At 39.9% G+C, this 14642-nt stretch overlaps 1 protein-coding gene across 1 annotated transcript in view; it reads right to left on the bottom strand.

Moving 5' to 3' along the window:
- Nucleotides 1-14642, bottom strand: part of plxdc2b (plexin domain containing 2b) — a 111285-nt gene that overhangs the window by 45794 nt on the left and 50849 nt on the right. The window contains exons 3-4 of the mRNA XM_008291328.1: nt 12727-12873; nt 7418-7487 (exon numbers count right to left, since the gene is read on the bottom strand). Coding sequence (XP_008289550.1) covers nt 7418-7487; nt 12727-12873 — 217 coding nt within the window. The remainder of the gene's footprint in view (nt 1-7417; nt 7488-12726; nt 12874-14642) is intronic.

Here is a 14642-nt window from a genome sequence, read left to right on the forward strand (position 1 = left end):
AGTCTCATTGAGCCCAGACCTATAAACCCCCATTTCATGTCACCATATGTCTTCCCATACGGTGGGCGGGCTATAAAAACACATCTATCACATTGGAAACCACTGGCAGAGCATACCATGAGGGGAATCAATCTTCCCCCAAACACCTCCCCACTCAAAATTACCTCCAGATAGAGTTCTGTCAGCAGTGCGAGCAGGAGGAGAGAGAAGATCTAACATTATTTAGTCGTGTGAAGTCCTGAGTGTTGAAAACTCCACCTGGAAAAGGAGTGAATGAGGGAAAAGACACAGTCCTGCGGGGCTCAATAGGAGGAGTTGCCATGGTTACAGTTAGTTTCATCCCTATCAAGAATGTGCACGCGTTTGACAAATTATCCTGAACTCGAGGGCCAGGTTCTTCTAAAGCTATTTTTATATGGTTTTAACAAGGAGTGGATCAAACTATTCCCATGTTCAAAAATAAAATCTGCTGTTTAGATAATGACAGCAATGAAAAAACAAAACTAACAAACAGCATGCTTTAAATAATGGCAATTAATCATCCAAACTGCAACACACTGCTGCTTTCATTATGAGGTAACTGGTTGAAAACTGAAAAACTGTGAAAAATTGATGTCTTAAATTGGGGGTTTCTAAGTATATGGGTGAAATATATTTATTTTTTGTTAAATCCTCAAAACTTACAATTAATACACATTTGTTTGTTTGATAAATTAAACTAAAAATGGACTAAATCATCAAAATTGTTGTCGCTTTAAACTGTTTCTGTGTTGTGTCCAGTCAGTGGAATAAATAACCAGTGTGTGAACATTTTATGTAATTAAAAGATAAGAAAAGGCCTCAGTCTATTTCACCAATTATTCAGCACTAATCTTAAATTAAATCTTAAATAGTAGTTTAGTTTGGAAATACACTCACTCACTTTCTTGCCAAGTCTCAGGTGAGAGATCAGTACCACTCACATGTCTGCACACCAAACAAGAAGCTAAAACTACCTGTCCATTAGCTTAGCTTAGCATAAAGCATAAAGCTCACCGAGCCCAAAGGTAACAAAAGCAAACAAAACCAAGTAGAGCCGCGAAAACCACAGCAAACAACAACTTGTATGGAAAATTAAATGAAAAAGAAACAAAGGAGGCAAAAAGTCAGCAAGAAGACAAGACTAAAATAAAATAAAAAAAAATAGAACGATACCGACACCACCGAACCCCGAAAAATGGGAAAAAATAACCAAAATTTTTGAAAGTAAAAGTAACAGACACCACACTGTAAAAAAAACCCAAAAAAACACTCCATAAAAGTTGTGTTAAGTCTGACCACGGAAATATACTAACAGCAAAAGTACTGAATGCAGAAAACAAACACTGTGACAAATGTACTGTTATGCATTCATGTGCCATCTACATGGGACTACTGTAGATAATTGAACTGCTAATTTCTAACACTTTCATACATATTTTTAGGATGGATCACTATATTCTTGACAAATCGATTGTTAGATTTGCAAACATTGAGATTACGACCCAAGCGACACTATCACAATGCTTGTTTTGTTCTTCAATTTAAAGAGAAAGCTTAAAAAAATGCTCATTTGAGAAGCTGGAATCATAAAATGTTTAGTATTTTTTGCAAGAAAATTAACCTAATATGGTCAAGAAATTTGATTTATTATCATTTAATTCATAAATAAATAACCATGCAAAGTAATTGATGCTGCAAACTAAACATGTAGTATGTTATAAAGTGTTAAACTTAGGTAGGTGTAGTAGTATATGTTGTCATTACAATACCGTACTCAAGTAAAATACAAAGTTGTGTTTAAGTGAAGTTCTTCCACCACTGCCTTTGGACAGAGTCAGGCCAGCCGTTTCCCCCGATCCAAGTTTTTATGCTAAGCTAAGCTAACTCCCCGATGGTGGCATAGATTTTGCCATCTAACAAAGAAAGTACAAAACTCTTTATTGCTCAAAATGTAGACTTATTGCTCTGAGTTTGTAAGCAGGCTAGTTGTCGTTACATGAAGCAGAATAAAAAGCAACACAGATAACAGCATTCAGTCCGTGTTATGTCAATGTACAGACCACAGACAATAAAAGAGGCAGGATTGTTGAGTCTACCTGTCCAAATGAAGGCAAACATAAACACAATGCCGAGGCAAAGCAAGGGGCTGTACACTTTGTGTTGGCACTTTCACATCTTTTATCTGATATCCCTCCAAATCAGCCAACATACCTTCCATCTAATCTCATATTTACCCAACATTCAACTCAAGCATGTTCTCACATCTCCCTCGTGTCTTTCTCCTGGCTTCACTTTCAAAGATTAAAAAAAAAAAAAAAAAAGCTAAGAAATCCCCCAAACAAACTTGTCTGGAAACATAAAGGCCGGCGTTGAAGGGTTTTTATTTCTGCTGCTGCCTCTGCTTTCCACCAGCTAGCCCCTGAAAACACAATGCGACTTATTTGACAGTCTAAAGAAAATCAGACAGGCTCTCAATACACTAAAGAGGTGAGAGCTGCAGGGCGCTCAATAGAGAGGCAATTCATTCATTATGGCCGTCACAGCAGAAGGAGGCTGGACAGAAGAGGAGGGATGGCGGAGGGGGAGCGACAGATAGAGGAGGGAGAGAGAAGAGGAATTAAGCGACGGAGAGGAGTCTGAGGTAGCGAGAGGAAAGGTTGGAGTAGGTCGCTTCTTTCTCTGACAAGCTCTGTTTATGTGTGCTGCTTTCCAAAAGCTCTGGACTGTGTATGTCCAAGGAAAACATGAGCAGGAATTAGCAGTCCCACCAGACTAAAGCTTCACTTTATTGGACGTTGTGTTTATAGAAGGCCTTTGTTTCTGCGTACTGACCTGTGTTTCATTTACAGGACATTTTCTGTTTATCGCAGCTGTTTTGGGCCGAGACAGGATGTGCACACCCACGTTTTATTTAGTTCTTTTTTTTGCTTTTTAAATGCAAAGCTATGAGGTTTTTTATCTCAATTAAAAGCTGCTTTTTTTGCCTTTTATTGCTGACTGATACCAAGTCAGCACAGAAGGAGTTGCTTACATCAAAGAACATAAAGCATTTTATGTTTTACTTTCAAAATAATAAAAAGAGTCATTCTTGTGAAGACTCCGGCAGACATATGATGCCGCTGATTGATAAGCTGTTGTTGTTCACTATAAAACAGCATGCAACCTGGCTCAGATAGCGTGTAAAACTGCAAACCTATGCTTTTTCTTATTCCAGCACATAACTTTTAACTGTAGGCAGCTGCTACTGAGTTTTCCCAACAACAATGTTTTCTGGCATAATCCCTTAGACAACTCTAAATTTTAGGTGTCAGTTTCTCCTGATGACTGGATTGTCCTCATCAATAAGTGGATCTCTCAGGATTTTCTCCAGCTCAGAGGGGATGAAACGAAGGCGACTGGTTTCAGAACACCACAACAAGAGGACCGTCTGTCCTCATGATACCTCACTAACCTAAACACAACTCAGTACAGGTGTTCTCCACCTCTGACTGCCTGTAAAAGCGCACTTTAAACCCTGCTACCCTCTATTCTCTGCTGTTTGTATATACAGTGTCCTCCAAAAGTACATTAACAGTGGAGAAACTGATGTTTTTATTACGGGCTGACTGTAGCTATTTATATGCAAATAGTGTACACATAGACATCCAAACGTTAAATATATGCCCAAGAGTATCGTATTCAGTTTAAATGTCTGTAAAGCGCTTTGCCCCCTTTTGTTTAGGAATTGCCCTGCATAAATAAGATTATCTTGTTTTTTTCCCCCAAAAAAAATACCATCGAATGCCTTATTTTAAGCTTGCCAATCTGTAACTACACATTGTACTCACAGACTGAATATAAGAGGTGGACGTAGCCTCCAGGTCTGAAAAATGAAGCCCACGCATTAGTGTCTTAAACCTGCAATGTTTCCAATGGCCAGCAGGGGGCGACTCATCTAGTTGCACAAGTAAATACAATTGTATAGAAGTCTAAGCCAAAACGACGCTACTTCTCCCCTGATCTGTTACCTCAGTGAGTATTTTCCTCACGTGTTTATGGTTTCAACCACTAGCTTCAAGGCCTTTTTGAATCCAGTGTTGAATAATTTGGTGAATTATGTTCCATTTATAATAAAATAGATGATAAAGCTGCTTTGCTTATTACATCAGGTTTAAAAAAAGAAAAAACAAGATAGTGACAGTTAAATGCCAAACTTGTAGCTTCTAAACAGTAGTCCACGAGCCAGTGCGCGACATCGCGGTCACAACGTCCATTTTTTATTTACCATCTACGGTTGTATCGTTAGCATAGCATAGTGAGTGTAGCCTTCATAGACCCATCTGAACCATTAATGCGAGAACATGCTGACAGAATTACGTTTAAATGTCTTTTTTTGTTCACATTTCCATTAAAATGTTTCAGCAGCAACATATTACAGTGGCATACAGTCACTGCAAAAACATCACACTTCAGTGGCTTAGAAACAACAAGGAAGTCATTGTTTTATGGAAACAGTTCCCAACATTTAGTCAGTTTATACCTATGAATGTTAAGTTGTTTAGTAGTTTGTTTCTAAAGGCCCCAAGAGGTAAAAACTATTTATTTTTTTTCACTAAAAAGAAGCAAAAACCTAAAAAAAAAAAAGGTACAATTTGTTAAGCAGAAATGTCTCCTCCCTTCAGATTAATCTTGAAACCTTTTCAAGCCCTAGATCCTGAACAGGGACACACATTCTTCACTAATGTTATGTATTTGGTACCAAAAATAAAAGTGTTGTGATCACAAAACATCTGCCACCACAGTTACAGCCTCGGGGTCGTATGTGTTCGCCAACTTGTCAAGTTGCTGTTTATATCCATGTCGGCCCAGACTTGACCTTTATCCTTTTGGATATAAAGTGTCATCATTTTATCCTCATTGGCATCCATGTAAAATGTTGTCATAATCAGTTTATGAATTATTGAGTTATGGTCATGTTTTGACATGTTTTGCAAGGTCACATTGACCTAATCAGTTCCAGTTCAAGTTCAAGTGGATGTTTGTGCCAATTTGAAAGAAATTCCTTCCAGCCATTCATGAGAACAGGGCAGACAGATGTATAGGCAGACAGACCAGCCAAAAAACCCTAATGCCTCTGGCTTCAGCTGTTGCTGGTGTGGAGGCAAGAAAAGCACATCTGATACCTGCTTTTGATAAGATTCTTCATGTGTTTCCAGTAAATCTGTGTTTGCATTCTACCTGTACAGTGAGACAGCTGGCCCGGTAAACAGCAAGAAACAGCTGGATACCCGTCGACACAGCTGGCCGTGGTCAGATCATATATCAGCACAGATATTAAGTGTCAAGCCGGGCACACACTCTTCAACATGAACTACACTCTGTTCTGCCTGTCAGTTCACTGCAGCATGTTGTAATCACAGCTTTTCTCACTGCAAGAATCATTTTTCTCTCGTCTGACATTTCCCATTTATTTTCAAGAAACTTTCGAGCAAATCTTTTCATGTGTTCCGTCTCGTGTTTCATAATTCAGGGGTCTAATGCGCTGCAGTCTATTGAAGTGAGTTTGTAATGTCTGTGTGGGTTTAAACAAGTCAGCATTAAAAGGGAGTTGTACATGTTGAGGTACGTTTTCATTTGTAAGACTGGAGCAGAGCGTGACTGATTAATCAAATGTTGGATTTACAAAGATACAACACAGATAAAAGCAGTGAAATGCTCATTTTTTGAGAAGCAGGAACATTTCATCTTAAAAAAAAATCTTGTTTTGAGGTATTTATACTCATTTTGGAGAAATTCTTGCAGCAAGTTGATCTGTGTTTGCAGCAGGTTGAGGTTATCTTACTGCACTGGCACGCGTATTTACTTTTTAACAGACAGACGTTTTAGGTTTTATAATGAAGACTTTTTGCAGTACTGTAAAACTAGATTTATAGTATGCAAAAACCATAAAAGTGGACTTGGACCTCAGATGTTTGACAAGGCTGCAGGCCAGCTCAATCTTGTTGCCCAGATCCTTAATGTGTTTGAGGATTGGCTGCTTTACTGTTTAGAAAGTAACTAACTCCGAAACTAAAACACGGAACGTAGCTGCAACTCTGCTGCTGTTTCGTCACACTCCGTTAAGAAATTATCTTTTCCTGCAGAGTTTCGACGTAGGAAGCGAAACGAAAAAAGGAGCAAAAAAACGGCGACCCGCTGACAGAAACGAGGGCAGGGAGGAGAAAAGATGCGGCGGAGAAGAGGAGGACGAGCTGACTGATAGGCCCTGAAATGGAGGGATGTGAAGAGGGCGACTCGGAGACAAAGCCCCCCGAGGCCTGCGAGAGGCAGATAGCTGCCTCCTTCCTCCTCGGTCTTGTCTTCTCAATCGCTGTCTGGAGAAATGCAAATTCCGGTTATCTCCTCTGTGCTAGCAGCGTCTGCGTCCATCCATTCCTCTTCACAATCATCCAGACTTGCTTTCCAAAAGCCAACTCAACTTTCCCAGCGACGGAGGCTCGAGTGCGGGAAACGAGACAGCGATGATAGTGATGATAACAGACACAACAGATTATTTCTTTATTATTCCAGTGGCAGTTAAACGCAGCACAACATCTCTGGAATAGTTGGGTAAGAGCAGGGCTTTAGTCTTTGATGTGATAATAGCTGGTTGGGGTGTTGTGGTTTCGCCGTCAAGACTCAAGTGGAAAATTGCTTTTGCACACTCTGGCGAACACGTCTGCTGTGTCACGTGTCCCGCCCACACATATACACATCTCCTGATACTCACACCTCCTTATCCTCGTCATATCAGGGCTGCACTGGGCCACTTGGCAGAGCGGCTCCTGTTTCCAGTCCAAACCCACCGGCCCGGTTTCTCCTCCAGTGAAGTCTGGTGTGGGGCGGCTGGTGCTGAGTGTTGGGAGTGGTTTGTTTTCTTATCCCCCCCGGTCTAGCAGACTATCCCGCGGAGGTGAGAGCTGTAAATGGTCTCGTATCAGGCCGACTGCTTTGGCTGGCAGAGTGCTGTCGGTGGTTTTGTTCTGCGGTCGGTGCCAGACGAGTCTTTTCAACCCTGAATCTACTGATTTAGTTTCCCACAGGCAACATCTGAAGAAATAACTTATTGTTTGGCCCCTTTTTCGGTTTTCAAGGGTGAGGGCTCTTTCCAAAGTAACCGCACCACACTCACAGGTACACCACGTACCAGAAACACACTCAGACTCTCACATACATGCCGTTGTTTTCTTCTCCGTTTCAGAAATGCCTCTGCACTCCAGACTCATTTTATGAATCTCAACCACATTCCCTTCTAAACCCCACAGCAATAAAAAACTGTCTGTGTACAGTCTAATAAGCCAAGCACATACAGTATATCCAATAATAACACTAATAACTACTATTGGAAGAGCACAGTCCAAGAGCAGTGTTCACTTACCACCAGTCGCCACGGTGATTTCACGCAGGAAATGTCCATAAAAAGGGAAATCGAAGGACAGATTAACTCTCTGTGAGGGGAAAAAACAGACAGATGACCCCAGTCAGAAAGATAAAGGTAAGAGAGGATCCAAGAAGAGACTGTTCTCATCTTAAAAACAACCAGAGGATTTAGATCAGAAGGAAAATGTGGAGAGAAAATACCGAGGTGCCCGGTGTATTACATCTGCTCTGCTTTGTGGAGTAATCCCTCAGTAGAAATGCAGAATTTAAATGGAAGAAACACATCATGACCTTTGGCACACATTTTGTTTGAGAAGATAGAAAATGTGCAATTCTGAATAAGTGATGGTTCCCACTAAAATATACAACAGTATGTTTATTAATGAGGAGTCAGGCAGTAACGGCACTTATTTAAGCACTCGGTGAACAAAAGGATAAACGCAGCAGGAAAATGTTTTTTATATCTGACTTGAAGAAAAAGTTAAAAATTTCATGTCTGATGTTGCAGATGTGTGGCACTACACACGAGCACTACACCACGTGTGATTTATGTGTCGTATTGACTATTATAATTTCCCACATGGTGCGTACTTGGTTGTTTCATGACATCCATTCTGTTGTAATGATGTCATGTTAACAAGAGCTGATATGATTTAATAAAATATTACATGCTGTGCTGGAATTTCAGTGCAGTATATTTCTATAAAAAACTGTGCCACAAATAAATACTTAGAAGTCGTGGGGTACTGTAATATTGAAAGACTGTAATAAATAAATAAACAAGCTAATCTCTTTAAATTAATTATCTTTTTAGTGGACACATTTTTTTTACAGTTGGCCAGCTTTTTTTTTTTTTTTACAGCCAATATGTAAATGAAAACTTTTTTTCTATGAGTATACAAGATATTATCAGTAATTTATTATATATATGTTTATACTTATATATATNTATGAGTATACAAGATATTATCGGTAATTTATTATATATATTTATACTTATATATATAAGTACATGTTATTTAAAATATATTTAGCATCTTTTCTGTCCTTAAGACTAATATCTTTTTCTTTCAAAATATATTTTTTAAATATTTTTTTGCAACTTAAATACAGTAAAAAAAAATGTTTTGTTTTACAATCACACATTATGAAGGAACAAATTCATATTTGAAAAAAAAAGAGACTTCTGACATTATGTACAGTTTTGTCCTAATTTTTACAGTTAACATGTGAACTTTTTTCTGCGATTCTGTGATTCCACAGAAAAACAACCAAACAAGTCTGTTCCCTTACAACTGGAGAACATGATTTACAGGCTGGAGGAATTCTGCAGCCCCACAGAGCTTCGTTTGATATTTTGTGACATAATTTCACCTTTCGATATTGCAGTACAATCATAACGAGATTTGAAATTTTAATTAATTGTTTAGCCCTATTCCTGACAACACATTTTACAAGTTGGTTTGTCAAAACTCTTCTGAATTGAAATCTTGAGATCTATTAAATCAACGTAATGTTATTTGCTATTTCAGAATAATGAGCTTTGCCTAAACTTGACATATTCTTCCATCATCTTAACTAAAGATGTTTAATTTTGACTCTGTATCTAATGATTTTTACTTGTGTCTTTTACTTCTTATTCTTCTGTTTCTAGCAGCTTACATTAGCTTACATACATATTTACACATATTTTCACATAATCAACACACAATAAAGTGAACTTAGAGAAACCACGGTATTCTAAAAAATAACTTGAGAAACAATCATGACCGCAGTCCACGTTTTACATGTTCATTATTGTACCACTGGACCGACTATGCTCCAGTTACTGCCAGAAGATATTATGGAGATAGTTCACAGTAAACATGCGGCTATTATACATGGTCCTAGATTATGCCAGGGGGAGTAATCCTGTGGCAAACCACTGAAGCTCACAGACCGTATAGCCAATCCGGAGCTTAACTTCTCTGCAACACTGTGATGAAGTTGACCTCTGCGGCTGTGTTTTGTTTTATGACCTTATTAGCCAATTTCTTTTAGTGTCGGGGCCAAAGCACTGCCGGGCAGCTGAGCTATGAAGCGCTGTAAGTGAGAAAGCTCTCAGAGTTTTATGCAGTTTCTCAGGGCTTTAACAGCCACCATAATAATGTCTATTTGTTTAAAAAGTTAGTCTGCTGACGCAGTGCCACAGATCATTTCAGCACAGATGGTTTTCCCGTCTTATTGCGCTATAATCTCACAATCAACCAATTCATCCAAGATCCAAATGCGTCCTTTTGACTCTAAATTGCTTGAATGACCGTTGAATTGGGAATTTCACTTATTGATTTTTCTCAGATGAGACCAAAGTCAGAGAAACCTCCCACACCGTTGCTGTACTGTTTGAAGGGAAAAGCCTCACCTCTTTGCCAGGACGCTCTGAGGTTAAAATGAATAGCTTGCCTCCAATTGTATGGTTCAATCCATCATTATGTGACTGAAGGTAGAGGAGCAGAATGCACAGTGTGGGACTCTATTCTATCTCCTCTCCAGCTATTGTTCACCCTGGGTTCGCTCTCTCTCTCTTGCTCTTTTCTTTTTGCTGCCATGCTGCTCTGTGTCTTTAGTCAGTCGACTGCTGCCGTGTGATCAGTATGCAGCTCACATGGGTCACCTGCTTGTGCTGAGGTGGAGGGAGGGGAGCTTTCCAACTTCACTGCAGAGAAGCTTTTAAACGGTTTAAATGCATAAAGAACACTTTGCTGTTTTTTTTAAAGCTAATGTTCATGCTTTTACCATAAAGGTAAAAGAAACAAAAGCGCTGTGGCAGTTTTAGTCACATCTGTGTGGCGACAAAAACTTCAAAAGTTCTTATTGAGAATTTAAAGAGCAATTCAAGTCTTGGGGTTTCTTTTACTCAAGTATAATAGACACTTTTGTTCATGAAATGGTCAGACGTAGGAGGAAAAAATGCATAGATTTCTCTTAAATACGCACCGGTCATGCTTAGTCGCCCCCCAAATATCATTCTAAGCCAGGAAAAAACCTGCTGTCCTAATAAAAGTTGGAGCTTGTGCATAAAGCTCGAGCCAACGTGTATCTAGTTCTATCTGTTTTTCATTTTGAGTGCACGTCGCTGCCAAAGCTGACCTGCTAGTGAATACCAGTAGCTGAAGACTGATCTGACTGTTGTCGTAGCGTGTGTGTACATGTGTTTGTGAGCAGACAGGATCTCCACATGCAGGCTGTGTGCAGGATGTATTGCATCAGGTAAAATGCATGATTAACTTAATAACACAGCAGCGTTCAATTCCTCTCCTCAGCTATGAAATAGAGATATTCTTAGCAATGCTTTCTACTGACTTTTACTGTGCAGGGATGTGACAAAAATCGATACTTCTGTACCAAGTCGCAGCTAAAATTCTGACAATGTGACAGTAGTTGGTCCTATAAGCTAGCGTTCAGATCTGAACTAATGTAATCCGTGAGGTAAAATTACTGTTTTTGTCAGAGGAGTCTGATGGCTTTGCAGAGAGCGATATAATGACTCCAATACTCTGCTGGCAAGGTCTGTCTGACGGCAAGGTAGAGCAGCGAAAATATTCTAACTATAGCATATACTTAAACTGATATTGATTTTTCTTTTTAGGTCGCACACTATGTCTTGCTGCTGCCTATATCTACAGTAGTTTATTCTACGGTGGTGTGATCATCTGCTTCTCTAAACTGAGGAGGTGACAACCACCGTCTACTGTAGGTTATATACTGACTATAAGTAACTCATTATCTCCATCTCTTGTTTGCAGTGTTGACAGTAGTTGCCGATGCTGGAATAGCAACCTCTCCTGATGCACCTGTATTTGCATTATGAACGCCTTCTTACTAAGAAAAGACCTGTGATTGGCCAACGTCTTTTAAAAGCATAAGGAGGTGTAGAATTCTAGTTTCCTCACAGAGAACTTAAATAACAAACCACATCACCAGAGGACTGTACTACAAAGCCAGGTTAGTGGGTTCATGAGGTATGTTGAGCTCCAGTCAGAGTTTTCAGTCTCATGAAGGTGTCTCTTTTTTAACCTGCTAGATCACCATGGTAACTGATGCTGCACAGCTAACCTGCTGCACAGGAGGCTCTGTTCAGAGTTTCAGAGAATCTAAAATACAGATTCTCAGCTGAGGGAATATGGTGTATTTGAAAAACTGTTAAACACACTGTATGTGCTGCACTGCTGTGGGAACATCTCTGTTTTTCTGCGTGTTTTTATGCTTGGTCTTGCTTTGCTACCAAGTCCTTTTTACACTGCTGATGCTGCAGCTAATAAAATACAGATTAGAAAATTGATTAGTCTTTCTATCTTTCTATATATATATATATATATATCACAGAGAATATTCAATCAATAACATCAATTTCACTTTAACGTGGCCAAAAATGAAAGTGATATCTTTCATTACGAGACAGCGTCTGATCGAAATCCACTTCTTCAATATCATATTTAAATTAATGAAGTTTCAAGTTTCAGAGCTCTCATGTGCAGCTGTCACAGTAGATACAAGTGGCTGCCTTTACATATATTAAGTAGTAAAATAAATATATAAACAGTTTTCCTCTCTTGCAGCGTTTGCTGCAGCATAATAAATGTTATATATTCGCCACAGCTCTCCGTTATAACAACCTGCTGCTGTTGACTGTAGCACATGATCCGTCCATTTGGAGAAAGAGTCACATGAAGCATTAAACATCCCCTTTAATGTGGGCAACATCTGAAGAAGAAAGAAGTGGATTCACAAAGAAGGTTGATAACCACCGCCCTGATGCTCATTATCTCTGACTGGGGTTTTATGTTTTGCCAAGCTGGCTAACACAAAGAAAGCCTGGCCATGTCAAAGTGGATTCGTAATAGATCTGTATTGCTAAAGCTGGGGTAGGCAGTATTTACCTGTGTGTAATACCACTGGGCATAAATTCCATATTAATAGGCATGTTGTAATTAAAGTGGTCTGAGAGGAAACTAGACTTCTGCGCCTTCTCTTGGCTCCATTTTCAGGTTGTACAAAATCCAGTGTGTGATGGGAGAGTTCAATCAATCACAAGGCTTTTCACCCAGAGAAGGTAAAAGAGCATAAAGAGCAAAACTGAGAGTAAGACGGAGGACTGACACCGAGAAAATGGGGTTCAAATCCCTGGCGACGCTACAAGTGAATGTTAACATTTTGGCAATCTTTGTGCCGCTCTGGTTGGAGGGGCTTGTAAGAGACATTTCATCCTACTGCTCAACTCACATTCAGCATCAAGTAAATCTCCTCTCATGCCGTTTGTTGACTTACCGCCGCTTGTCTGTGTGTGTTGGACAGAATCCCGTGGATCTTCACTTTGTCCTTGTCCATCTGGTCAATATTTACCCACAAGTCCTTGGTCATCGGATCTGATGGGCCGTAAGTTTTTGATGTGTAGTAGTTGTGATCTGTGTCCTCCTAAAGAGTAGCAAAAACAAAACTGTCTGTAAGTGCTGAGTTTACATACCGGCCTCAGTGGAAAGAATGTGAAGAGGTGCAGTACAACAAATATGATTTAGAAGAATGTTACACAGCTTATAGGAGGGAGCTGATATTGCTGTGCTGCTCTGTGAATTACACCGAAGGACTCTGTGCACTTAATATACTATATACAGTAATGCAAGCATATATTCATAAAGAGACATCCTGCAGCTCATTGTTCCTCTAAGCCGCCTAATACACTGTTCGCCATAAACAAAAACGAAACGCAGGCTTACGGAAAAAGTCAATAACGTGGAGTATTTTTAATTTTGCTGCAGAACAAATTACTTGGTAAATTAAATTAGAAGACAATACAATCATTTGCATTACACTGTGTGCGCGTTCGCTCGTATTTTATATATTCCACTCAAGCACAATCAGCACATCCACTGGTTTAAATGTCTCCTAATCAAATTAAAATAAGCCAATCAGCTTCTTCCACTCTCAAAAAAAGCTTGTGGCAGACTGCGCAGTCAGGACCGCGTTTTATAACAGAAACATTCGTGGACTTTTATAAGCCGTGTGGGAGAGGCCTGTCTGCTTTTATTGTTTCCTGTGCAGAATTAGGAAGAATGCTTGTATCGTCTCTTTCCCTCTGGGTCTAATGAGATACCTTACAGCTGTGTCTTTTATCTAAAAACACTGGTAAAGTTAGTGTTTTGCTCGGCGGGGAGTCAGTGAAGTGTACACTAGATTTGACTGTGATCTGACTAATAGGAACTCAACAGCTCTGCAGATTCTTTGATATAAAGGTGGTGTTATTCAGAGCTGCTGCGCTTTGGTTGTCAAAAGGCCATGAGACAAACATTAATTAAAGCACAATCCTTCTCTGCTCGGTTCGTTTTGCTTCAAGGACTCACATTTCTCTTGGAGAGTTATAATCTAATACCGCCACTAAATATTCACTGTGGAGTATAAAAACGAACAGAGATAATGTTGGAGGCTTAGCGGAGCCTCTGTGGGATTGATCAATATCAGAATCCCAAATGGAGTTCAGTCATGTAGGTGGTGTTACTTTTGATTAATTTGTAGATTTAAACAAACACTGCCAGAAGCTTTTCATCGCAGCTTAAAGTTCAGACAAATCATGTCAGGGAGAAAGGCCCCTCCAGGCAGCCTTATTCAGCACATTGCTTGCAGAATAGAAAACAAGGCCACTTGTAAAAGGAGTAGACACAAATGCGAGGCTGTAAAGTTTCCTGCTAATCAGCACAAGATGATTTTGGTCTCGTGGAGAAGGCTTGAGGGAGCCAAAGGCTTCTCGGAGGTGAGGGGGGCCAGCTGGCAGTTCTTCCCCTCAGGGGGAAGCGTGGAGGGGGAGGTGGGCAGGCTGCCATCGTCCAGCTGGGTGTAGGTGGACACGAAGCTGTGAGGGCTTTTCAGCAGCACAACAAACAGAGTACAAGGAGTTTGACCAGTGAAACAGACAAAAATACACAAATATACAAAGGGTTTTGGTGGGAGGTTGTGGGACGGAGGTTCTGGTTCTTTAAATCAGCCACAAAATGTACCAGCCAGCGAAGAGTAGTACTCGATATCTATGTGTGAAAATACAAACACGGTGTGAAATCTGCTACCGCACTGGCTCGGTTTTCAACAGTCTTTATGGGCGACGAGAACAGGCAGGCCCGAAGCCAAAGATCACACAACATCCCTACTCAGTTATATTTCAAAAGTACTGATTTGTCAAAGTACACTGCAAGTGC

Source organism: Stegastes partitus, unplaced genomic scaffold (genome assembly GCF_000690725.1).
Source record: "Stegastes partitus isolate 25-593 unplaced genomic scaffold, Stegastes_partitus-1.0.2 Scaffold736, whole genome shotgun sequence".
Classification (NCBI taxonomy): Eukaryota; Metazoa; Chordata; class Actinopteri; family Pomacentridae; genus Stegastes; species Stegastes partitus.